General features: G+C 43.3%; 2 protein-coding genes across 2 annotated transcripts in view; both read left to right on the forward strand.

The window, feature by feature from the left end:
• The window catches only part of LOC135074854 (unconventional myosin-XV-like), a 44,871-nt gene extending 35,318 nt beyond the window's left edge, over positions 1–9,553 (forward strand). The window contains exons 7-15 of the mRNA XM_063969236.1: positions 29–247; positions 877–965; positions 2,412–2,550; positions 4,041–4,244; positions 4,868–5,006; positions 6,958–7,121; positions 7,646–7,736; positions 8,743–8,909; positions 9,349–9,553. Coding sequence (XP_063825306.1) covers positions 29–247; positions 877–965; positions 2,412–2,550; positions 4,041–4,244; positions 4,868–5,006; positions 6,958–7,121; positions 7,646–7,736; positions 8,743–8,909; positions 9,349–9,553 — 1,417 coding nt within the window. The remainder of the gene's footprint in view (positions 1–28; positions 248–876; positions 966–2,411; positions 2,551–4,040; positions 4,245–4,867; positions 5,007–6,957; positions 7,122–7,645; positions 7,737–8,742; positions 8,910–9,348) is intronic.
• A 175-nt stretch (positions 9,554–9,728) lies between these two features.
• LOC135074855 (uncharacterized) overlaps positions 9,729–23,369 on the forward strand; it is an 88,463-nt gene continuing 74,822 nt past the window's right edge. The window contains exons 1-9 of the mRNA XM_063969237.1: positions 9,729–9,850; positions 9,966–10,036; positions 10,939–11,073; positions 11,416–11,585; positions 12,235–12,854; positions 12,933–15,124; positions 15,587–15,738; positions 16,247–16,490; positions 18,754–18,929. Coding sequence (XP_063825307.1) covers positions 9,729–9,850; positions 9,966–10,036; positions 10,939–11,073; positions 11,416–11,585; positions 12,235–12,854; positions 12,933–15,124; positions 15,587–15,738; positions 16,247–16,490; positions 18,754–18,929 — 3,882 coding nt within the window. The remainder of the gene's footprint in view (positions 9,851–9,965; positions 10,037–10,938; positions 11,074–11,415; positions 11,586–12,234; positions 12,855–12,932; positions 15,125–15,586; positions 15,739–16,246; positions 16,491–18,753; positions 18,930–23,369) is intronic.

The following is a 23,369-nucleotide window of genomic DNA, read 5'->3' on the forward strand; positions in this document are numbered from 1 at the left end:
TCAATTTAACTTCAAATATCTCTTGCAGGTTCTCAGACAGTTTGCATCAACTACTGGAATCTATGTCGCGCTGCAACCCGTGGTTCGTGCGCTGCATCAAACCAAACACGGACAAATCACCGATGAGATTCGACATGCCTTGTGTGCTGGCCCAGCTGAGATATACTGGAATGCTGGACACCATCAAGATCCGACAGACGGGCTATCCTATACGGATACCCTTCCAGAACTTCGTGGATCGATACCGGTAAATACAGTTTTATTCAACACTAGCAGCCGCCCGCGACTTCGTACGCGTGGATCCCGTTTTACCCCCTTAGGGGTGTAGTTTCGTAAAACCCTTTCTTAGTGGATGCCTGCGTCATAACATCTACCTGCATGCCAAATTTCAGCCCGATCCGTCCAGTGGTTTGGGCTGTGCGTTGATAGATCACTGTCAGTCAGTCAGTCACCTTTGAGTTTTATATATTTAGACAGACAAGTCTCCCATGACGTTCGACATGCCATGTGTGTTAGACCAGCTGAGATATACCGGCATGCTAGACACCATCAAGATCCTATAGAACTTCGTGGAAACATACCGTTTGAAGAAACAGTTTAATTCAAAATCAAAAACAAGTCCAACAGTTAATGTAACATTGCCTTGCTTTTGTACAAGCTTTTCAGCGCAGCCTGTATTATTTTCTCGTGATGTAATTTGTTTCCACAACCTTTCGGTGACTTTCTTGGATGCGAGCGGCGCAGGAGGCCTTTGTCCAGCAGTGGACGTCTTTCGGCTGAAACGAACGAACGATGTAATTTGTATTGAGGTTACAAACTGTGGCCTGTTGATTGCCCTCCGAGTATTGTTGTTATTAATATTATGTATCTCTGTAGGTACCTGCTAAAGTCGACTCCACCTCGGTCGACGCCATACCGGGAGATTTGCAACTCAATCCTGGCCGAGATGCCTCCAACGGGTGCTGGTGAGTTAAACTGATTATACTAACGTCTCACAAACGATGCTTACTTAAATGAAGCAGCAAATCGAACGCACAGCATTGAACAGATCTCTGTGATTGGTTCGTGTGTCATCCTGTTCGTCCACGCGCACTGTGAGATCTCATAGTGTTTGTGAATACGGGCGTAAGTTCATTCCTGCTAAAACGCCGTCATTAATTCATACATAACTGATTTTATAACACATCTTTGCTGACTCATTCTAACGACATTTTAATTCTCTTAAAGTAATGCGTTTGCCTTAACGCAAGTGACTTATTTGAACTCATGTACTCGTATAATTGATGTAGGACTAAATAAGATTGAAATATATTCCGCCTACAGCTGTATTGTTATGGCGACCTAAAGACCTCATTATGACCGTGTGTTATGAACTTATATTTGTGATCTAAGTGCACGTACGAAGGCTAACCACAGCCTCAGCCTACATGGTAGAAAATTACATTCAATAAATCATACAAATGCGATTTCATAGTAAAGGATGTGTACTTGTATAATCATAAAACACACCATGTATTCAAATAAGTTCGGAAAACAATCTTTTCTGAACAGTAGTGTAACTACATAGTTAAATACACTTAATCTAACTTTTATTACCCACACAAATATCATAACCCACGATTTGTATTCTGCCAGCCTAAGATGCGCGTCACGATATAATCTTATCGTCGATTTTAGACGACAAATGTATGGGCTTATCGTCCTAATACGATAATAATGATGCGCATCTTAAGTTAGCTGGATTCCGAGACATCATCATTTTAATCATCAACGAAATACATTAATCTATGCGCGGAGACGACTTGTACAGTTTTTCTTAGACAGGCTTACGTTATTAAGATCTAGCTGATAACACTAGCCGTTATTCTGATAATTGTTTTTGTTATTAGTTTTCCTTTTCATTACACTATTGTCAGTCACTTGTTTGGATATTTATCTTTATTACATCCAATCAATTCATGCAGTCATCTCATATCCGTGAGTGTGTCACTTGTTTTATAAATGTTGTGGTGAAATAAAATGGGGAAGCGATGGAAAGACGTCAAAAAACGTGGTTATTCTCTAAAAGCTTTGATTTTGTGTGAGTGTTTTAAGTTTGAAAGGTTACAAACACGATATTATCAGTGAGTCTGCAATAGAGACTCGATTTTTATTATCTGTACCCGGAAGTTTAAATTCCTTAGTATTTAGTGCTAGCGCGTACTAACATTTTTTCAAGCAAATTGACCGACTGTTGAACCACTAGCCAAGTTTGAACACAAAACGAAATTATAAAATAAAATGTTTTTTGAAACTTATAAAGTTCCCGTTTCGAGTAAAGTCCTCTCCCAGATCCAACCATGCTTATCCAGAGTTAGTTCGCGTTAAAACAATTTCTTATCCTTTTCTGACTTGTTGATGTTTGTTTGTAGTCGGCGCGGACTACCAACTAGGCGCAGCACGCGTGTTCATTCGGGAAGCGCTGCATCGCGCTTTGGAACGCGCGCGCGCAGACAAGCTCAGAGCCGCCGCTACGAAACTGCAAGCACAAGTCAGGGGCTACTTGGCGAGGTGAGTGATTTCGAGGAGTAAGAGGCAAGAGCCCCCTCTTGGTGGTTCGTGAATCGGTTTACTATACCATAGATCGCAGGGTCAGCCCCCGCATATAACATTTGTGCGCATTCGGGAAGCGCTGTATCGCGTTTCAAACGCGCGCGTGCTGACATTACAAATTTTCCATACAAATTCAAAAAATCCGCTGACCAAAGCATAACACTCGAGTTTTGGCACGTTGCACTTTTTACCTTCAAGCTTTAGTACAGACCTCAGATCATAGAAAGAGAATAGATATGAACTCGCGCGTAACTACAACGAGAACCAGTGTCCCCACATTTCCCCCACCACAGCTCCCCACACACACATTCAACTGTGTAAAAACAAAGCGACTGAGAGTCTACGACAACATGTGCAACCGGCTTAAAAGTGCTGTGATTGGCCAGAAGGCGTGCCTTATGGCCAATCAATGGCCGCGTGACGTGACGCACACTTTGAAAACGCTAGTGAGAGAACAAAGATAAAATGGAGTCGACAAGATATCGATACTTTAAATCGCTTGAAATTGGGCAAGGCTCGAAACTGGTTTCACAAAATGCTTATGTATGAAAACCTTTTTATTATTATACGTTATTATTAACTACTATCACGTATTTACTTTTTAATTATATTATACGCATATGTTTATCAAAAATAATGCCTATATTAGGCTTTCAACTAGCTCTTATAGTAATCATAGTTGACAGTTACTAATTACTTCTACTGTTATTATTTTTTTTGTAAAATCTTATAATCGCAAGTAACACATCATTTTTTTATTTAAAATTACAAAATAGAAAATTATAATTTACTTCTATTTATCGATAATAGGAAACCGCATTAGAACACGAGCACGGCACTATGTTACGACCGGCACATGCGGCCGTACTGTGTATTTTCACACGACAGTGGATATCGGAAGAAATTAAATACATTGCGCAGTAGTTGAGCATGACATAAAGTGGTTGCTAACTAAATCGTCAATGTACAAGTGTGTTAGAATTTTTATCACCACTGATTTCGATATCGCAGTAACTGTTACGGCACTGAATTCGTTCGTAAAAATGTTAAGTTTTTTTTATTTATAACCAAAATACCAATGGATTTGCAATACTTAAATGTAGTAAATGACTCCATTGTTCCTGTAGTTCTTCGTTTCACTTGTTTTATTGCACGTAACGACGCATTATCCAAAAAATTCGGAGAACATTTCCTTAGTACGACTGAATCGCGACTAACCTAGCTACGCGGCCGATGTTCGTTTCTGGGCATATCGCGGAGACACGCGCCACGCCCCCGTTTCACATCTATTCCCTTCTATGATCTGAGGTACAGACTATACCTACATTTTTATTGCAAATTCACACGTATTTACAGCAGAATATGATCCCATCGAGTTTAGCTTAATATCTGTACATTAACCCATAAGTATATTCCTGTTCCTGTACAACATCATGTTTCTATTCCAGAAAACGCTACAAACAGCTTCACCACTCCACCGTCAAGGTCCAATCCTGGTGGCGTGGCGCGGTGGCCCGGCGACGGTTCCAGGTGGCCCGCCGAGGAGTTGTGAAAGCCCAGGCCTTGGTCAGAGGCCGCCGCGCGCGCAGACGGTTCGCTGCTATTAAAGAACAGCACAGAAGGAGGGTGGAGGCGCAGCAACAAGCGGCCAAGTGAGTATAAATAGATTGGCGTTTCTGCAGTCTAGCTCATGGTTACAGAGTAACGCCCGTATTCACAAACATTACTATGAGGTCTCATAGTACGCGTGAACACACAGAGTGACACATGAACCAATCAAAATTATCTTTATTTGTATAGACTAATTAAATTAGTACTTACAAATCGTCAAATGCTCGTAAGGAACCTATACATACATGTCTCATTCTTTTTTGCCCTGCCAGCGCTTCGAGACAAACATCACACACCATGGTCATGACTTCGCCAATCAACGCGATTGAAGAAGATTATCGTAATAGATTAACAGCTAAGGCTCCCTTATCGTATAGGTTGAAAAGATTCCACCTCTATTGATACAACATAATTATTTTACTTTAGTAAGGGGGCGTCCATTAATTACGTGTGGGGGGGGGGGGGGGCAAGAAAAACCTCACTAAATCTCACGTGGGGGAGAGGGGGGGTAATACTTTTTCAGCAAGAAATAGTGGAAAATTAAAATAGAAATCTAAAGGGGGTTGAAAAACTGCCAAAATTGTCTTAAGTAATTAATGGACGCCCCCTAAGCTCCTATGTATTTTTTATAATTATTAATTATTATCCCAAAATCTCCCAACAGGCGTCGCGCAGCAGAACAGAAAGCGCAAAAAGCAAAAGCGGAAAGCTTGCAAGCGCTCGAAGTGCCGGCTGACTTGGCGTTCATCTTGTCCAAGCTGGACGAGTGGCAGCCTCCCCACACTGACAAGAATCTGGCCAAGGTAAGAGTTTTCATATCCTACTGCTTTCGTTGTTTATAAAAAAAAAATAACTTTTTACCTTAAGTTTTTTTTTATCCACAACGAGGAAGCTCTTGGCCTGTATCTCACCTGATGGTAAGTGACGATCAGGCCAAAGGTGGAAGCGAGCTTCACCCGGAATCCTCAACCACGGAGGAACTGGCTATCTAACTGCCGGAACACAATAATGCTGTTAACATGATTTCAGCGTACCGAATGCCTCACTATAATGACTGAAGTGAAATCAATACATTCTATTTTTCGACCGATAGATAGAGGCGGAGGCCTGGAAGTCCTTCATGAGCTCTATCAAACGGTACCAATAATTAGGTTACACAATAAACTGGATGTATCCGAAAATTCAATATTTCCGGCTTCCATACGCCATTTGGTACCTACAGCCTAATAATATTAAAAACTGCACAAGATATTGTAAAACTGGTTACTGATCCTAAAAGTGCTTCAAGCTCTACGGTATCAATATTAAGTTACAGAATAAACTGGATCTATCAAAAAAACGAATTTTTCGATTCCATCTTCCATACATTTAATTTAGTACTATAATGTATACCCACAGTCACGGCAATCATCTCTAGATAATATTGTAGCAAGTAAATAAAGCCTAAAACTAATATTGTCTATAAATAATTTTAAATACGAATGCAATTTACGAGTTTATTTTAACTTTATTATTTAATTTTAAAAAAATACACTTAATGTTACGTAGGACATACATTTAGTGTGGAAGCTGGAAACATTGATTTTTCAGATAGGTCCAGTTTATTTTGTAACCTATTTACCGTTTGAAAGAGCCCGTAAACGTAAAGCACTTTCAGGATCAGTAACCAGTTATTCAATATCTTGTATAGTTTAGAAATAACCAAGTGAGATCACTTATCGTTTCCACCCTGTATAGGGAGGGCAACTAGTGAGCGCTAAAACGATAGCCCTCATTGGCAGAGTTTTTGTGGGGACGGTGCATACGCACAGTCCCTTCCAAAAATTAACCATTAGTCTAGTGAAGGGGTTTTACTCGCTGTTGACTATGATTAGCAACCTAAGCATGTCTCTTACATGACATGATAAGGTGGACGCCGCAAGTCATTATTTGGAAAAAAATTTGGACACCGCGGGCTAGAAAAACGAAGCTCAGGATCGTAGCGCCATCTAGTAGCGCTCGTAGTTGCCTTCAGGAATGTGAATGTTTGGAACGGTTGTCGTTTTGCAAGGGTTACGTGCTCGGATGAAACGTAGAGACATCTAACGAAGGGTGCCGCAGACACTATTCTGTTGAGAACGTTTGTTCAGATTCTGTGATATAAGAGGTAATGGAAGTTTGTAGGTACATCCATAATTTCCTAGATGGCGTTTAATGAAAATGTTTAGGGAAACCACAATTTCTTATTAAATAAAATTGCTAAACAATAAAGTACGAGTTTGTTGTTGATACAAATACTTAATGCATAAATATTATGTTGACCTGTGCCTCTGCTGTGTTAAAATAAAATAATTCAGCTTCCCTGAACAACTGAAAAAGGGAAATACCTTTTCTGCATCATCTAGGCCAAATTCTACGGTCACAATGTCCATATAATGTATGTAGTTTAAAATCGTTTCTATAAAGTACAGTCAGTGTCAAATACATAGTTCGTGACACCCAAAGTAGCCAAAAGTTCGTCTTTGTTACTTTAGAATAAGGTTGTGTTGTCTACTTTTTGGCCACTTTGATTTGGGTATCTCGAACTATTTCACGAAAATGAATGAAATCAGAAAAATGGTATTATAACGCAGGCGAGCAAGGCGCAGTAATAGTTAAAATTTTATTAATATTTTTATTGTAATTACTTTCATGTGTACTACCCCTGAGATGGGCGTTGTTTTATAAAACCACACCCTGTATGTATATTAATAAACAAAACTTAACTTCCTACAGGTATCAGGCGACGTGTACGCCGAAGACGACTACATCCAAATGCCTCGTGACCTCCAGCAGTTCGCGTTCAACAAGTTCAGTTCGGTATACTTCGCCGACGGAGGCCAGCTCAGTCCTAAGAAGTACCCCATCACTAGGCCCTTCCTATCTAAAGCTGCAGTCAGGTAAACACTCAATTAGTATACTGTTGCTAAGTATAAAGTCCCCACAGACTACAGACTTAACAGAAAAATATTCTACACCGAATGTCTGGCGCTAATGATTTGAGGAATATCGTGGGCAGCGCAAGACAGGTCTTTGTGAAAATCTTTGGATAGACCTTTGTCCAACTGTAGATGGCATTTGTTGGAAACAAACGAACTAACACTGAAAAATATTATATCATTTATCCATCTTTCTAAAAAGTCCACTTCTAGAACAAGGATTTGAAAACAATCGGTCCTACATTGCCAGCATCCAGGAGCATATTTTCCAGATCAGAAATGTAATTCGTTTCAGCCGAAAGCCGTCCACTGCTGGACAAAGGCCTCCCCCAAGGACTTCCACAAAGAAAGTCCTGCGCCGCTCGCATCCAGAAATGGAATACTAATCAAAAATATTTTCGACAGTGTGCAAGGACTCTTTTTATGATTGCTATGCGTGGAATCTACTTACTGAAATAGTATCTAAAATTATATTATCATTTCAGAGATCAAGACTTCAATGATGCTGTAGCTACATTCAAACTGATATTGAGGTGGTGTGATGAATCCGCCGCTGGGAATGAAGCAAGGCAAAAGGTACCTACTACACTACACAAGTATAATATTTGAACCGTTAATTTTTTAACAATTGGTGGGGTTTTGAACAATATTCTCCAATATTTAGAATATAATTAAGATATCTTAATTAATAGTTTCATTATTTATTAATTTAATTTTAATACAATACTTACCATCATTACATTTTTTTAGAAATGGAAATGAAAAATGTGTCATTCGATGAAACGCGTCGCAAAAACCAGTGAAAACTCCACGACACATTGTGTTACTTAAAACGATGCCGGCGTTACACAAGCAGTTTCCATTACACATGTATAAGTACATAAATCATCCGCTCTATTGCATTACTAGATCCGCTGGTACAACTGATTAAATTGTAATTTTGTTGCCAACTCCACAGTTTTCGGCGATGCACGCCTTCGTAACGTCCTGCTCGCGTAACTGACGCGTAATATTTAATAGTGTAATAGAATTGACCGAATTATGTATAATGTAAAACGCGATCTAATTTGCTTTTTTTAAAGAAAATTATTCAAAATTTCAGTGACTATCATGTTACAGTTACCCTAATTAATGTGCTAAAAAAGGAACCCGTAACCGTCATAATAACTTTGATCACTGTTTTGTTTTATCTGGTAAAAAAAACAAATCGTGATAAAAACTAAATTTTAACTAACCAGTTACATTTTATAAAACGAATTAAGTTGTCCGCGCAAACTCAAGACTGAAATGGATAGTACATAGTAGTAGGAGATGGTGTAGATAGATAAATTGTGAACAGAGAAGGCAAAGAGAATCGATCGGCTTATATGCATTTCTAATAATTCATAATATCATTGATACTCATCCATATGGACGACCAGGTGAATAAATAAAGTGTTAACATAACAGCTTAACTGTAATTCTTGTTTATAAATTCCCACGCAGTCAGGAGAGCTCTTTTAGATGTGTTAAATGCTCGTAACGTAATATAGATAAAACTAGAACGGTTCCAACGGTACTCAGCATACTATATTATTTCAAGGTGCTAGCAGACTACATAGCTTCACGTGGGTTGGCGTCGCGAGGACTTCGCGATGAGATACTGGTGCAGCTGTGCAACCAAGCCAGCAGTGGTGATGCCCCGGACCGCGTGTGGCAGCTCATGGCTCATTGTCTGGAGGTGTTCCAGCCAGGACCTCCCCTGCACAAGTGAGTGACGTCACAGTCCAACAGAATAGTTTACATCTGGTGCAGCTGCGTTACCAAGCCAGCGGCGGTGATGCCCCGGATCGCGTGTGGCAGCTCATGGCTCATTCATTGTCTGGAGGTATTCCAGCCAGGACCTCCGCTGCACAAGTAAGTAACATTAAAAAGAAGAACAAACACTGGACTGCTTCTTCTCGGCATTACAGCATTGGCACAATTTACCCCACGCTATTCTGTTGGTAGCAGTGGTAGGGTTAATGTTTAAGGATCATGTTGAGACGCATAAAAGAGCGTTCCCTTAGGTTCGTATTTGAATGTCGCTCAAACCTTGATTAAAATTTGGTGGACCCGTAGTTGATATTGATTCTAGTTTTAAGTGTCTTTCCGTTAGGGCTTAGAGTTTTAAAGCGAACTGCATCTGACTGTGCCTTTTATCCTCCAGATACCTAGTCCGCTTCATATCAGAGCGCGCGCCGGCGTCGCATCGCTCGCTTCTGCTACGTTTAGTTTGCGGGGGCGGAGCGGGCGCCGCACGGGCCGCTGCTGTGCCGCGCCGCTGCCCGCCCACGCTGTTAGAATGGCGTGCTGCCAGTACTGATACAAGACCGGCACTGCCTCTGAGGCTTTACGACGGTCAGTATGCATAGATCTTAACAAAGATGTTGCTCACTAAAGGATAGCTTCTGTGTGGGGGAGGGGGACTGCGCTGGAGTGGCGTGCTGCCAGTACTGATACAAGACCGGCGCTGCCGCTGAGGCTTTATGACGGTCAGTATTAGTGAGAGCGTGGTGCGAATGCGTTAAGACAATATTATCACCGCACATGTCGGAGCATGTGCCGGCGTCGCACCGCTCGCTGCTACTGCGTCTAGTATGCGGAGGGGGCGCGGGCCGCTGCTGTGCCGCGCCGCTGCCCGCCCACGCTGTTAGAGTGGCGTGCTGCCAGTACTGATACGAGACCGGCGCTGCCGCTACGGCTATATGACGGTCAGTATCTCGGTACTCACCACGAGAGCGTGATGGGAGTGCGTTAAGACAATACTATCACGCGTCATATCAGTGCAACGATGCTGGAGTGGCGTGCTACCAGCACTGATACGAGACCGGCGCTGCCGCTGAGGCTTTATGACGGTCAGTATTAGTGAGAGCGTGGTGCGAGTGCGTTAAGACAATATTATCACCGCACATATCGGAGCGTGCGCCGGCGTCGCACCGCTCGCTGCTACTGCGTCTAGTATGCGGAGGGGGAGCGGGCGCCGCGCGGGCCGCTGCTGTGCCGCGCCGCTGCCCGCCCACGCTGTTAGAGTGGCGTGCTGCCAGCACTGATACGAGACCGGCGCTGCCGCTACGGCTATATGACGGTTAGTATTAAGCCGGTTGCAGACCAAGAGCTAAGCTAAGTAAGTTTCGTTTAGCTCGCATAGCTGACGCAGTTTCTCATAGTCGTGTGTAGACTGAAAACTATGCCAATTCTATGGGAAACTGCGTCAGCTATGCGAGCTAAACGAAACTAACTTAGCTTAGCTCTTGGTCTGCAACCGGTATTAGGCCTTATGGGAGCGAGCGTGGTGAGAGTGCGTTAAGACAATACTATCACGCGTCATGATAGTGCCGTGCATATGCTGCTGCGTCTAGTATAAGGGGGCGGGGCGGACGTAGCATGCTACCAGTACTGATGTGAGACCGACGTTGCAATTGAGGCTTTATGAAGGGATAGTAGGTATACATATAGTCCGCGTTGTATTCCGTACGCAAAACTATTTCCACCTGTCGTTCTCACCGCTACAACTCCTACATAGCCAGGATTTATAGCCAATAAAAACCTAAACTTCCCTTCATTGTGTGTGGCGACGGTACCAATGTACCCGATGTGCCAATGTGCGCCCCAGCGCTTCTTCTTTGTATACTGCTCCTCGGAACCTTGGTTATTATATTATCTTTTCAGTGTTCGATAGAATACTGCCTCCACTTGATGTTCTCATTACATTTCATGAAATCCTCGTGTATATTTAACCATCCTTTTCCCCCAACAGAGACAGTGCAGCACGTGCACGTGGACTCTTGGACATCTTGCGAGCGCGCGGCGGCGGCGGCGCTGGCGGCGGCCGGCGTCACGCAGCACGCCGCTGGCTGGACACTCACTTTGGAACATAACGGACAGCTCACAGGTATGTAGTGGACTCAGAATGGGAGGTTCGGGTTTCGTGCCTTTCGGGATTGATATGAAAATCGTGCATAAATTGATCTTTATCCTAAATTCCTAAGCATTTACTGTTCCTAATGTACAAGATTTAAAAGTGCATTAAATAAAATAATATTTAAACGTTAGGTACCTTTGCCAGTAATACTTTAATTTTCAATACACTTTTTCTAGACGTCTAAAGACTGTGTTAAATGTTTAATTACAATTTATAATCGCCCATTTTCGGTAAACATTTACCATTGCCGTGTAGTGTACTTTTTAGTGCACCCTAAATCTCTTCATCAACTGTTATGTATTTTCCAACCAGAATGGGCAGGATGCGAGTACGCCCTCGACGCGGTAGGCGAGATAGAAACTTGGACCGCTCTGCCCAGCTCCCGCGGCGAGCCACTACGGGCGACGGCCACGCGCCACACGCCGCCCGCGCCTCCGCCGCGCGCCTCCTCCGTGGACGCCGAGCGAGCCACCCGGCCGCAGGTTAGTAGGCTAGACTAGCCACCATGTGACACTAGAATCTAGATACAGGCAAGATGGAGACGTGGACGACACTGCCCGGGCTTCTTCCGTAGACGCCGAGCGAAGCGCGTCTCCTCTGTGGACTCCGAGCAAGCCACCAGGCCGCAGGTACTTAGTAGACTAGACTAGATACTAGATACAGGCGAGGTAGAGACATAGGCTGGTTTTAATGGCACGCGGACCGTCTGGTGCGGATCCGCTCCGCACGGCCGATCTGTATGAACTTCTAGGGAGCGTTTTAGAGTAATGCGGTCCAAGGAACCGCTCGCTCTCTAGCAGGTCATACAGATCGGATCCGCACTGACGGTCCGCGTGACACTTAAACCAGCCATAGACCGCGCCCAGCTCCCGCGGCGAGCCACCACGCCTTTTCTGTAGACGCTTATTTAGCGACACGCCACCCAAGTATTATTACGATCTTAGTCATTTATTTTTGTTTCACAACTGGATTCGTGGATAGCTTACACCTATGTACTTTAATTCAGTAAACTATAGCCCGGTTGTCAGTATTGATAAGCCGCCAAGATACTTATACATTTCATATTGTCTTCGATGTCATCGAAGATAGAATATACTCTTGTAACATATTCTAAAACCACTATTTTTTCAGGTCCCACCACCAGAACCACCGAAATCTCGTTCGCCCAGCATCCAGCGTCTCCTTCAAGAATCAATTGACGAGGGACTATCCGAATACAACTGGAAGATCGAACGCGACGAGGCCGCTTTGACTAAACACAACGAATATTCCAGAAAGGACAGCGAATATTCCAGAAAGGACAGTGAATATTCCAGAAAGGACAGCGAATATTCTAGAAAAGACAACGAATATTCTCGAAAGGACAACGAATATTCTAGAAAGGTCTCCCACGATATACTGTCCAGGGAGTCCGCATTGAACGAACGATACTTCGAGCAGAATAATGATAAAGTCAGGAGTCGGTCGTTGGATAATTTGTTAGGGGACAACCCTGTGCCGCCGCCGAATAAGTTGGCTGACTTGGGTCTTTCGCAGTCTCGACTGAACGATCGGTACCATTCAGTAGAGCGGCTTGGAGGTGCTCCAAGTGTGGCCAGCAGTAAGGGAGCCATGGAAATGGACTATGGCACGGGGTCGCGCGTGGTTCCTTCGCGGTACATCAAGTCGCAATACGCCGGGAAACGCGCGCCGGCCGGCTCGCAGTCTAGTCGCGCTTATATAGAGAAGAGCTCTGAATTTGGTGGTGTAAGGTAAGAACGAGCTTTTTTTTGAAACAGTTGGACGTAATATGCCATAACAAAATGGTAATCTATGTTTTTCTCCCTCAGATCCTCAGCCATGTCGGACACGTCCGAAGCCCCTTCGCTCGCCTCTCATGTGCGACGCGTCCGCGTGCCGAGTCAAGCCTCTGACGTAGATCAGTTCCTGGATGACCTGTTCTCACCTGTCCTGGACCCAAACATCGACGAACTCTCCGATGCCAGATCCCTAGCCGCCAGCATCAAAGGAGGAAAAAACTACACTCAATTCATCGACCACATACTCTCGTGTGACTACAACGAACAAATCGAAACGCTAAACAACGCTAATGATCTAGAAATCCTGATCAAAGGCGGCGGAAAAGACGACAAAGAAAAAGACAAGACGAGTAGAAAACAATCGAGTGTCGACTCTGTGGACGACTACATAACAAACTTATTCGACCCGATCTTTATGAACGACAGTCTGAAAAGATTGACAGACGGTGAAGGCTTATCTGAAGCCATCAAAGGAGGTGGTGCGACGCCAAGAGCGGCGTCGGCCAATACATCTGCACTAAGCTTTGGAGCTTTATCGATTCCGTCCATGCCAACCACGCCTGAAGCGTTAGCCGCAGCAATGGGTCTTCACTTCCCTCCATCTGGGACAGTAGATATGAATGCGTATCACCAAAATCTACAAAGAGCATTTCTGCAAAGTGCCATGGCTCAGAACCTGCAAATTCAGCAGCAGCTGCTCGCTCAGAATCAAGCTTTACAAACACTTCTGGCTGGGCAAGTTGTTGAACCTTCCGAATCGGAGCCTACGTCGCCCGTTCGGTCGTCGACAGTCGTGCACGCTCAAGTTCATTCACCCCCGAGAAATACTCCGAAAACAAGACGAGAATCAAATGAGAGCTCGTCGACAGGGGCGCCTCCCCCGCCGCCGCCGCCCATGCCCCCACCGCTGCATGACATAGACCCGTCTGAAGTGCGGCCTTTCATGGACCCCTACGGCCGGGCCAAAACCGTTCGCATAGGCAAATGGAGGTGGCCCCCGCCGAAGGACGCAGCGGGCCAGGACCCCAACCAAGACTTCACTAAATTCAAATTGCGTCAGATTCAAAGGAGACACACTCCTCAAGCTCAAACTAATGGCATCGAACACCCTGACCCGCCGAGAGGTCGATCCCGTTCAGAAGCATCGCCAGGTATCGAATGGGAAGAATTTGAGGTAGATGGACGGGGACCAGTTTCTCCCAGCAGAGAACCGCCTAATCAGAGAACGGCCCGTAGAAGCTTTGAAATCGGAGCACAAAGACCCTCACCTGGAAGCGTGGGCAAATTAAAGCTGAGCTCAGAAATGAGACAGCGGTTGGAGCGCGTCACAGCAAACCATTCTGTGCGTAGCTCGTCATCGGCTGCGGAGACTCCTAGAACTGTTAACAAATTGGAAGATACTAGGAAGTTGATGTTGGAACGTCAGTTAGGTGGAGGAATGAGATGGGACGCCCCACCACCTCCGTTACCGCCTGCACCCCCAGGCCCGGCTCCACCGCCCCCTAAATCACCCCCTACTCCACCTGACAAACCAGCCCCTCCTCCGCCAATACCAGACAGTTCGTCCTCATTCGCCCAGCTTCGTCGAGACCGCGATACGTTTGGAGTTCATCAAAACAGAGAAGCAGACGATCGTCACAATTTCCTTGCTAACTGGAATTCTCGAAGAAGAGAGGATTCTGAACCGCCACGCGATGATTTAGCTACGCGTTTCTTGACATCGGACCGTCGCGAACGACGTGTCAGAGATGATTGGGGTGACGAGTCCGATATTAGAAGTTACAACGAAGATAGAGAGCGACAGCACGGTCGTGATGAATGGGACTCCGAGTCAGGGTTAGACGGCCCCAGTCGTCACGATCGGGACAACTTCTCTGGGCGAGATGCTTCAGAAATCTACGAGATACATCCAGCCAGAGCTGAGAGGCGAAAGGAGGAAAATGGAATTGACGAGGGTTTTGACCGCAAGCGGTCGCCGTTTTATGATGATTTCGAACGATTTGATGGGCGGAAGAACTCTCGTGATATGCTAGTCGGTCGTGTTCGTGAGAGTCCTCGATCAGACGCGATGTTTCCTCCAGACAACACTGAGTCGGCGAAGAGGACCGAGCGAGCGACGTTTAAAACTCACATGCAACAAAAAGAGCGAGACAGGAAGATGGAGGCCGAGAGAAGGCATTCTGTGTCGACCCATGTCACAGATAAGACGGAACACATTGAACGTAAGTAAATATGAAGCTTTATTTACATTAAACCTACCTATTTCTTGACAATTTATTCACCGTAGTTAATGTAAATGCAATATACTTTCTATAGTAACCGTCTTTATTTATTAGCTGAGAAAGGCATGGATATAAATTCATGACGTGTATTTTTTTTTAATCGGGATTTATCAAACATGATACTTCACTTTCCCGCCAAGAAGACCCGTTTCATGGACAAATTAGTTACAAATGTTACTACAGTTGTAATTCCGAAGTCACTTGAGCATGCTCAGGCGAATGAACTCATTTGGTCGGAGCATTCTCAAGTGGATGCAAGGCTTAAGATTATAGTTTCTTCTACATAGCTAGTTCGCGTCATGAAGCGATTTCGAAATTACAACTGTCATGATCACGAATGTCACATTGTCAAGAGCCCCCCTAAATATATCTTCACTGATTTATTTATTTATTTATGCCCAGGGGACGCGCCCGCGCCGCCAGTGCTGCTGCCCTCAGAGCGCGCGTTCGTGACGTACGCGCGCGTGCCGTGGAAGCTGCGCGTGCGCAAGGAACTGTTCACGCCGTTAGAGAACTACAACGACCCGGCTGTGTTAGACCTTTTGTACGCACAGGTAAACTGAAAATAATGCTATTTTAATGCGACACGTTCGTCCTCCGAATGTCGATCATTCGTCCTGCAATCCTACGTTGGCCGAAGCGAGGCCAAATGACGTCCACTGCTGGACAGAGGCTTCACCCAAGGATTTCCACGAGAGAATGGATGGATATCAGTTACTTTTTCACGCTTAAACCACTAAAACAATTTAGACGGAATTTGGTTCAAAGGTTGAAAGGTTCAAAGCCTAGTTTGAAAGCCAGGAAAACACTTATAGTTATAGTTTTATCCTGGTAATAAGCGACAAATACTTCGTGACAGACTATAATCTACGCGGGCATAAGTTTTGATTGGTCATCGTGTCTTTTTTTTTAACTTTCTTGATTGAAACAAAATCTTTTAGTTTGATATTTTATACATAACAGTAACCTCATCCTATTTTTATAAGGCACTATGTAGTTAGGTAATAATTATTACACTAGTTATTTTCTTCTTAATAATTAATATGAATATTTTCCCAACAGATAATCCACGACATAAACTCCACACTGCCATCGCTTCGCATCAGCGCGAGCGAGCGGCGAGCGGGCCAGGCTTGGCTTCGATCCCAAGGCACTGCGCCCATCCGAGCCCAGACTAAGCGCCAAGCTGTGGAGATGGCTAGAAGCTGGCCTTTCTACTTCGCCAGGCTCTTCAGTGCGAGGGTCCCACCGGGAGAAAACGCTGTACTGGCTGTCTCCCATAATGCAGTTACGATTGGAGTCAAAGGTAAGCAGAAGAGTGTGAAATAACTAGGTACTTTATAGATCAGACGACAAGCCATAGAAATGGCTAGGAGCTGGATTTTTTACTTCGCGAGGCTGTTCAGTGCCAGGGTTCCACCGGGAGAAAACGCTGTGCTAGCTGTCTCGCATAATGCAGTTACGATTGGAGTTAAAGGTAAACACCATTCATAGTAGGTATTATTTTATAACCAAGTCCGTCTGAACCTGGGTTTGGTCTGGACCAAGCGACAAGCTGTGGAGATGGCTAGAAGCTGGCCTTTCTACTTCGCCAGGCTGTTCAGTGCCAGGGTCCCACCGGGAGAGAACGCTGTATTGGCTGTCTCCCATAATGCAGTTACGATTGGAGTCAAAGGTAAGCAGTAGAGTGTGAAATAACTAGGTACTTTATAGATCAGACGACAAGCCATAGAAATGGCTAGGAGCTGGATTTTTTACTTCGCGAGGCTGTTCAGTGCGAGAGTCCTGCCGCGAGAGAACGCTGTACTGGCTGTCTCGCATAATGCAGTTACGATTGGGGTTAAAGGTAAGCACTATTAATGGGAAGCAACTATGTACTAATTAAAAACCGCGTTCATCTGAGCCAAGACCAAGCGACAAGCTGTGGAGATGGCTAGAAGCTGGCCTTTCTACTTCGCCAGGCTGTTCAGTGCCAGGGTCCCACCGGGAGAGAACGCTGTATTGGCTGTCTCCCATAATGCAGTTACGATTGGAGTTAAAGGTAAGCACTATTAATGGGAAGCAACTATGTACTAATTAAAAACCGCGTTCATCTGAGCCAAGACCAAGCGACATGCTGTGGAGATGGCTAGAAGCTGGCCTTTCAACTTCGCGAGGCTGTTCAGTGCTAGAGTCCCACCGGGAGAGAACGCTGTATTGGCTGTCTCCCATAATGCAGTTACGATTGGAGTTAAAGGTAAACACCATTCATAGAGTAGGTATCATTTTATAACCAAGTCCGTCCGAACCTGGGTTTGGTCTGGACCAAGCGACAAGCTGTGGAGATGGCTAGAAGCTGGCCTTTCTACTTCGCCAGGCTGTTCAGTGCCAGGGTCCCACCGGGAGAAAACGCTGTGCTAGCTGTGTCGCATAATGCAGTCACGATAGGGGTTAAAGGTAAGCACTATTAATGGGAAACAACTATGTACTAATTAAAAACCGCGTTCATCCGAGCCCAGACCAAGCGTCAAGCTGTGGAGATGGCTAGAAGCTGGCCTTTCTACTTCGCCAGGCTATTCAGAATGCTGTGCTAGCTGTCTGTCTCGCATAATGCAGTTACGATTGGGGTCCAAAGGTAAACACCAGAGTGTGAAATAACTAGGTACTTAATAGTCCAAGCATCAAGTTGTGGAGATGGCCAGACGCTGGCTTTTCTACTACGCGCGGTTCTTTTATTCTTCTCTTGACCCCTTCAATCAGAACTCATCGAGCTTTCAGTGTTACTAAAGACGGTAGTCTATGCCTTTCAATAAATCATTAGGCCCCACCTGAGACAGTTAAATTCATTCATCCAGCCCTACGTCATTTTCTTCCTCGTCAAGCCAGTGGCCCTCGTTTGTATCCGAAACCCCTGTCATCTCTTTCTCTCTGTTGTGATCTTATTTGCGTCACACGTCACCAGTTTTTTCTCTCTTCTGCAAGCCATATAACCAGAGTAAATACAAATGAGTAGGTCATCTTCATAGAAACGCACCGAGCGGTTTATATGTGAGCGCGCGCCAATACGTATGCGGCGCGCACGCACACACTGACAAAATTCAGCGCACCTCACCGCTAATCAACGCTAACATTGGCGCGCTCACATACAAACCGCGCTCGGGCGTTTCTATGTAGATGACCTACTCATTTGTATTTACTCTGATATACCCTCTAATATGGTCGAGTGAAGCGATGGTTGGTTCACTCGTCATGTCTGTGAACAGGCGCTGCTTTCGGGGACTGGTCAATCCAAGTTATTCCAATTTATGTATGCGAGTCATTTCTACTAGTATTTGGTAAATTCAGTGAACTACTACTGCTATTTCTATTTATTTATATTAACCGACAGACAGTGGTGACTGAGTTTGTTGCGGCGCTTCTTCTCAGCACTTGCCAAATGTTGGTCTCGAAGCGCTGGTAGGGTAAAAAGATTATGAGACATGTAGAGGCTCCTTAAGAGCAAAATGACGATTTGTAAGAACTATTTATTAGTCTAAACAAATAAAGAAATTTTGACTTTTTTTTTTTATAACCATCATCTGTTCCTCCAGGCCCGACCGGTCTCCAAACCCGCCGCTCGCTACCACTCAGCGGTCTCCGCGCCACAGCACCGGCGCCTGCATCGTTACAGCTAGTGAGCGCGCGCGAGGCCCCGCTGACGTTGCACGTGCCGCTCGCTCATCACGCGCACGCGCTCATCGCAGAGTTCGCGCTTCAGCACGCCCAGGTATGTGCCACATTTTATGCAGAAAAAGCCAGGTATAGCCTGGTCCGTGAGCACTTAGAATTTTGTCCAATGACCCCAAGCTACCCATCCTTATCGCTCGCGCGTAATTATGTTGCTTTCGCGCTCGCAAACTCACTGCGCGCGCCCGTCGCAAAGTCGCGACAGCAATATAATTACGCGCGAGCGATAAGGATGGGTAGCTTGGGGTCATTGGACGGGATTCTACGTGCTCACGGACCAGGCTTTAGCACAGATCACAGAAATTTAAGGGAGATGTTGATGACTGCCCAAAAACAGAACACATTGCTCGTGACAGCAATGATGACAGCAACGACGTCATAATGTAAACAGTTTACATTGCTTGCGTAGTACTAAAGATTATTCGAACGTTGAGTACTGACTGATACCGCAGTGGAAAATGAGCACATATTTTGATTACTTTGTGTGTGTGAATTTCTAATGCGACACTGAATTTCAAACTCAGCGCATTAGTTGGCACCTCTATTATGTATATCTCTATGCAGGTAGCAAAAAATGTAGGTAGGTAGCGAAAATAGCCGAACGGTGAAGGTGTAGGACTGGCCGAAGCAAGATCCGACGAACGCTGCTTCGAACCCCGCCGCCGTTGGCCTATTGTGGTGGATACGTAATACGAGCATTTTAGCTTACAACGAAGGGTAAACGGGGCTATTAGTAACCTGATGTTTAGTGAGATGCAGTCTAGGATGGTGTATACCTGCCCTGTAAATGCCTATTCACTCTCATGGAATGGACCTACCTCACTCTTTTCGTTTTCGCAAAAGGCGACTAACGCCCGATTCCTATATTCAATCCTTGTCCAAATCCGGATTACAACTGTCAAATTGAATTCAGTTTTAGATTATATTTCCAAAATGTTCGACGCATTTACACTTTAATATTGTTTAAATAGTCTTATAAACAATATAAAAATGGAAAAACATCAAAAACCGCAGATATTTTGGCCAAAAACATTTTAAAATTTGACAGTTGACGATCCAAATCCGTCCAATTTGGATTAAGATTGAATATAGAAATCCAGCATAAAGGACAAAAGCGAAGATCGGCCTCTCACGACGAGTTATAGTGGTGGTCACTGTTACTTGAAAATGTTACATAATCAAAATTAATTACAAGCAATCCATTATTTTTAAGTGAACTTCTCTTAAACTCAACATGGAAATTATGCGAGTATTATGGCCTTAAGACTGTCATTAAGTGAGCGTAAGTACCCTTGTGCTGTTCGCATAACTTGTCTGAATTTTTAATAGAGACATACATCAAAGTTGCCGTGCACTACAGAAACGACATAAAGCTGCGTGCGCGCGTGAAAGTCTACAAGAAAACTGTCGTATTGTCTCACAATTTATAGGTCCTATTGCCAATAAGCTGCGTTTCGAACAAGCTCACGAGATCGGTATCGTTTTGACAGATAATTGTGTACATAAGTTCTATAAACACTTGCTTTTACTTGGCGAAAGTTCTTGACTTATCGTTTAAGTAACTAATGCCCGATTTCACCATCAATCCCTAATTTTTATGTGACCCCTATGATAACAAAATTCCTGTTATGTGTTTACCATAGGGGTCACTTAGAAATTAGGTATTGATGGTGAAAACGGGCATAAGTCACTCCAATAAATAGTAAAGTTTACAACTACAAAAAAACTTACTTGAAGGTTGGCCCCTATGATTTGAGGTTGGCACTAACTAAAACTGAAATTAAAATTACACTCTTTTGATATCGAACGTAGATCGACCAAACACACTTTATCGCTCGTATACTTTTTCTATCTAACTCTCATTCAAAATTATCGAACAAATCCCCAGGTATATTCAACCATACACGAATGAACAAGTAGTACTGTTTTACATAATACATCGTCGACGTATTATGTGTATTGTTACAAGTGATAAAGGTGATAATCTCCGTGAGTAAACACCATAATACACTTTTATATCGGCCTGCAGACATAAACTAAAGCGGAGCTTTCTCCTTGCAACACATCAAGTAAAATATTCCTCTATGCCATGAGATTATGATTAACATAAATATTATTAATCTATCAAAGCATTAGCGTTATGACATAAACATTATACATTATATAACGTAGGCTCATGTATGTTAGTTTAAGTTTATTGAGTTGGAGAGCTCTACCTACAATGACTCATCAATTTTTGCTTCTACTTGAATGCAATACATTCTCTGTTAGGAGAATGTTCTAATTAAATGTTGGAGAATGCCACATGGCATTAAGTTCGCCATTTTGTACCGCTTTTTGTATGTGTGTATAAATGAAGACTTAAAAAAATTAGATAAATAATTTAAATCTTCGCTCAAAAAAATCTAGCAAACTTAAATTAAATTTAAGACAGATTACACAGCTTTTATGTGATTGTTATGGTAACTAAACAGGAGGAACCATAGCAAAGATTAGTCTAAAAATAGCATAAAGAGTAAATAACATAATAAAACATAATCACTAACTCGTAACTCACTAACAATAACATCGGATCAAACAAACAAGCAATTAGCAAAAAATCTTGAAGGTCATACGTAATGCTTCATTACATCAAAAGTCTCCAAAACGGCAAATGACAATGCAACATACTCGCAAAATCGAAAAGTGACATAAATAAAGAATCCAATTTCCTACTTCCGAAATTACTCAACTTGGTCGGTCGATGTTACGCAAGCCCGCATCTTCGGGGTCGGCGGTTGACATTAGTGACACACAAGATGTCAAGATGGGTTTTATAGCCTTGCATTGCAATCATAAATACCAAATACCTACCTACTATTGAATTTGACCTTTTCTTAAACTGTCTTCTTTAAATATGTGCACTGAAATATTTAACCAGGTCACTCGCGTTTCTACACTTGTTATTATTCTTGCAATCAGATTATTCTTGAAGGAAAACTTTTATCGTCGTATCCAATAATATCACTACAAAATTAAAGAACAACATCAATATCTATCAGGCAGTCAAGAACAAAGAACTGGGTCAGCCGCAGTGTAACTCAGATTAACTTTAATGTCCTAATTATGTATTAATAACTCGAGTATTGATACGGCCTTAAGTTATATTAACAATGCCAAATGATGTGCGTACGTACCTACATATGAAACCGTGCACAGGTATGTATCAGTTCTCATACAAATGTTACCTGTACAGAACTCGCTGATCTCGCATGAATCATTCAATCCCGTGAGAGAAAGTATACAGTATACATGACCACAAGTTTCAGCAGGCTATTGCCAATGCAAGCTCGACTCATTCTAAAAACGAAGACACAAATTAATCACAACGACATCCGGTACAACTCATCCAATTAGATGTAATTAATATATTGTATCTGCTCATATTTCTCCTATCTGTTCTGAGCACTGATTTAATAACAATATCAGTTAATGAAAATAACATCTTATATTTCATATTTAACTAAAATTTACACGAACGTAGTCGAATAAAAAATATTATCGTCATATTTAATGTATCATATTGCTGCCCCCCTAGACAAAACGCACTTTTTGATCGAATCGAAAATCGAATCCGTCAAAACTCCATAAAAAAAGGGGCTTTTCGACCACTTTTCGACTGGTTTGCGATTATAATTTGCACTTTGTCTAGACCCGCTGGTCCCTAATAATGCTGTCAAAGGCAATTAGCTATTCTGTCAGATGACCTTCCAAACGTCACGCATCAACTCTACTGAAGCCGCGACGCTCCTCTTCGGGTGAATTAAAATAATAATTCTCATTCAAAAGTTATAAATTGCTCTTCTTTTTCATACTTTTTATGAATTAAAAACATAGAAGAATATAATTAGAACCATCTAAAAAACTAAGCGTTTGCAATGTAATGAGGTTTCTTAAGTTCGTAATTGGTACTGTTAGGCGAGCTCTACACTGTGCTCAAGGCCGTGACGGTGTGTACTAGCTTTAAAGATAACTAATCTTCTGTATTTCATTAAGCTTGCTTAAGATTACGTAGCTTATATCCCTTAACAGCATCTGACACAGATAAGTACATTAAAGTAACACTTTCTTTCATGTTTAAATTTTTATGAAGGTGTGACGTGTTTCCACGTTTTATGTGGGTTACCGCTGTATAATATTACATGCATTAAATATTCGTCAACATTGATCTAAATATATTTTTTTAGCTCTCGTGGTCATGCTTAATGTTCATATAATATTTTTGTCCTATTTACTCTTACATATTATGCTTATGCACGCAACATAAATAGCCTCAGATCCAAACAATGCTTATCTATGTACTCTAGGTCAGGGCTTGCCAAACTGTGCGGCACTATCCCAAGGGCTTTTGCCGATCTACATACTCGTAGATTGAGAGAAATAATAGGTATTTTTGGGCAGAGGGGGCGCACAAAAATGTGGAATTGTCTAGGGAGTCGAA

Source organism: Ostrinia nubilalis, chromosome 9, assembly GCF_963855985.1.
Source record: "Ostrinia nubilalis chromosome 9, ilOstNubi1.1, whole genome shotgun sequence".
NCBI lineage: Eukaryota > Metazoa > Arthropoda > Insecta > Lepidoptera > Crambidae > Ostrinia > Ostrinia nubilalis.